Below are 2,912 nucleotides of genomic sequence, written 5' to 3'. Positions count from 1 at the left end.
AAAACTATGTTTTTATAACTGAAAAATGCGCTGAACATGAAGTTGTAAGGCGTTAAATATGAAATTGGTTTGAAAATAAAAATAAGTATTTTTAACTAAAAGAGCGTTAAACATGAAGTTCATATGCGCTGAACATGGAGTTGTAAGGTGCTAAACATTAAAATTGGTTTGAAAATCAATTTTAAATTGAAAAATTAAAAGAACATGACCTTATAAAAATATGGTCATGTTTTTAAATACATATTAATCTAACAATCACCAACATCAACATTAACATCAAAATTAGCAGCATCACTTCATATTGTGTATTTAGATGTGAACTTCACTCTCCAAACATGAAATTGCTTAGAAAAAAAATACAATTTTTCTAAATAAAAAATATAATAATATGACCTTGTTCTTATTTTTACAAGGCCATATTCTCTTGTATGTTCTTCAGCTAAAATATATGGCTTTATTCTTCAGAAAATTTAAGTAACATAATTGATAATATTGAAAAGATAATATATATATTAATAAAATAATAAAGTTGGAAGTATATATCTGAATAATATACATACTACAGGAGTATGGATTGATGAACAACGCATGCAGATACAAATATTATTATTAGGAACAAGGGAAAGAATATTGATCTATATATGCATCAAGGAGGTTTCTATTTTTGTAGCATTATTTTTCGATAAATCTCAAACCAAATTTTATATAATTATCAAGCAGATAGTAAGCAACTAATGATATATAAATGATTCCATAACTAGCTAGTTAATAAGAGTTATTTTAGAGAGAAAAAGAAATTATATATATATATATATATATATATTTATATATATATATATATATATATATTTATATATAATGTTGAACTATGGGATTAAGGTCCTTTGTGATCTGCTTGAGAAAGTCTCTAGCTTGCAATCCCACAACCATAGCATCAGACCTCTTCATGATCCTTAGTCTCTTGCAAGATTCTGCAAACATCCTGTAATTACCAAATTCAAGTTAGAGATCGAGTTAGACTCGTTTTTTATGGATTTTATCTGAGTTTTGGATAAAATCTTTATTTGACTTAATTTTTAAAACAATAGTTTGTTTAAAGCTTATTGAACATCCTACAATTTTAAAAATTGAGAGAAGATATTAGATAGGGTATTTTGGTGAATAAAATGAGTGATCATGTGATAGATAAAATAAAATAAAATATTAGATTTTGAGTAAAAAAAAAAAGCTTTGATGTAAGAAAAAAAAGATTTTAATTTTGTAGAAGAAAATTCAAGTGAAATAATTTTACGAGAAATAATTATATATATATATATATATATATATATATATATATATAGAACCAAAAAGTACAAAGTAATGTTTTAATTTCATATTCATAATTTTATATTTGTTTTTTTGGATATGTTTGAATGTTGTTTGGAAGTGGTTGGATTAGTTTGTACTCTAATAAATGAACAACTATAAATTTTAGGAATATTTGTTTAATTTGGAATGGATTAGTTGTAAGTTTTTTGTAATTGTTTTTATCTAAATGATATTATTAACTCGTAATCAAGTTATTTCAGAACTCTTATAAAACTTTGAGAAAATCACGACTGTGTTTAATGTTTTTGATTAAATGTTTGACTCAATCTTCTAAAAACTTCTCAACAAGTAAAAATTGTTTTATTATTTAAAAAAAAACAATAAAAAAAACAAGTTTTTGCTTACTGCCATGGCACATCTCCAACAAGCATCCAATCCCCGTCCTTATCTTCATAGATTGGAATGAACTCAGAATTATTCCCATCCTTCAAAGCTTCCGCTATTTATACATAAACATATTCACAAAAAAACATCTTATGAGAGTCAAAATTATGTGTTTATAACTAACTCTTAAACCAAAATTATAAAGTAATGTATTAACTCACCTATGGCAATGCAACCAAATAGATTACCAAGGGCCAAGCCAAGTTGAGTGTACTCTTTATAACAAGAAAGATCAATCTTCCTAAGAAATGGAGCACCATCCATACTAACTTTGACATGCCCTATAAAACTAACCAACTTCCTTTTCCTATAAGAACAAACCGGTGGCCATCCAACCGTCGTCGCCTCCTTCTTCCCCTTGTCGGCCATCATGTTGATCTCGACACTAGCAGTACTTCCACTCGATTCTCTATTGTTTCGTAGTTCCGAAAATACCCTCTTCTTCTCACTTTTCTCTAGGTTCCCACCGGGTAATCCTAGCCGAAGCTCCGTTATTTCTAGACCTAGTCCATTGATGGTGGTCATATTATATTTTGTAGAAGATGTTTTTTTACTTGTATTAGCTGAGGATTGTAATGCCGCGGTTTTGATGATGATGAAAAAGCAATATGAGAAAGTTTTTATATAAAGAGTGGTGAAGGACATAGTGGGGAGCAATGCCAGGTCAACTAGGGATCATTGGTCGGTCACATGCACAGATACTTAAAGACTGGGCTCCATTTGTCTTGATTTAATTAGATATAATTAATTATTCCAATTTAAAATTAAAAAATAAACTAATTGATTTGATTTTGATTAAATATTGCAAAAGGTATAAGAAGGTATATTTGAACATTGATTTATTAATGTATCAAACAATTTTGAACTTTCTTTAAGCTGTTAATGAAGTGATATCATTTCAAGTATCATACAAAAAGAGTTATATAAAAAAAAAAAAGAATGATCTGTTTTTAAAATTAAAAAATTTGCACAAAGAAATAAGAGAGGTAGTGAGAGGGGTAAAGTTACACCTTAGAATAGTTATTAGGGGTTTATCTCTGATGTGCATAATGTTTATGAGGAATGTTGGGTTTTGATGAGCATGCGGAGTTGTGAAGTACTCCGATTGGTGGACGGACAAACAATGTGAGTTTTGGGAGGTAAAACAACGCAGAACATTG

General features: G+C 28.3%; 1 protein-coding gene across 1 annotated transcript; it reads right to left on the bottom strand.

Annotated features, from left to right (window-relative positions):
- Positions 1-846: 846 nt before the first annotated feature.
- LOC124921595 (auxin-induced protein IAA6-like) lies at positions 847-2,343 on the bottom strand. The gene is made up of 3 exons (XM_047462269.1): positions 1,914-2,343; positions 1,714-1,807; positions 847-982 (listed from the first exon to the last, which is right to left on the bottom strand). The coding sequence occupies exons 1-3, from the start codon at positions 2,275-2,277 to the stop codon at positions 850-852; spliced, it is 591 nt and encodes a 196-aa protein (XP_047318225.1). The 5' UTR covers positions 2,278-2,343; the 3' UTR covers positions 847-849.
- Positions 2,344-2,912: the final 569 nt, after the last annotated feature.

The sequence above is a fragment of the Impatiens glandulifera genome, chromosome 1 (genome assembly GCF_907164915.1).
Source record: "Impatiens glandulifera chromosome 1, dImpGla2.1, whole genome shotgun sequence".
NCBI classification, from domain to species: Eukaryota; Viridiplantae; Streptophyta; class Magnoliopsida; order Ericales; family Balsaminaceae; genus Impatiens; species Impatiens glandulifera.
The sequence above is the reverse complement of the archived record's forward strand: the minus strand, read 5'-3'. Positions and strand labels throughout refer to the sequence as shown.

Excerpts from the sequence above, each read along its gene's own strand:
- LOC124921595 (XM_047462269.1), bottom strand. The coding sequence starts at position 2,277 with ATGACCACCATCAATGGACTAGGTCTAGAAATAACGGAGCTTCGGCTA. Across the intron at positions 1,808-1,913 it reads ATTTGGTTGCATTGCCATAG|CGGAAGCTTTGAAGGATGGG; the intron begins GTGAGTTAATAC and ends ATGTATAAATAG. Across the intron at positions 983-1,713 it reads GTTGGAGATGTGCCATGGCA|GATGTTTGCAGAATCTTGCA; the intron begins GTAAGCAAAAAC and ends TGGTAATTACAG.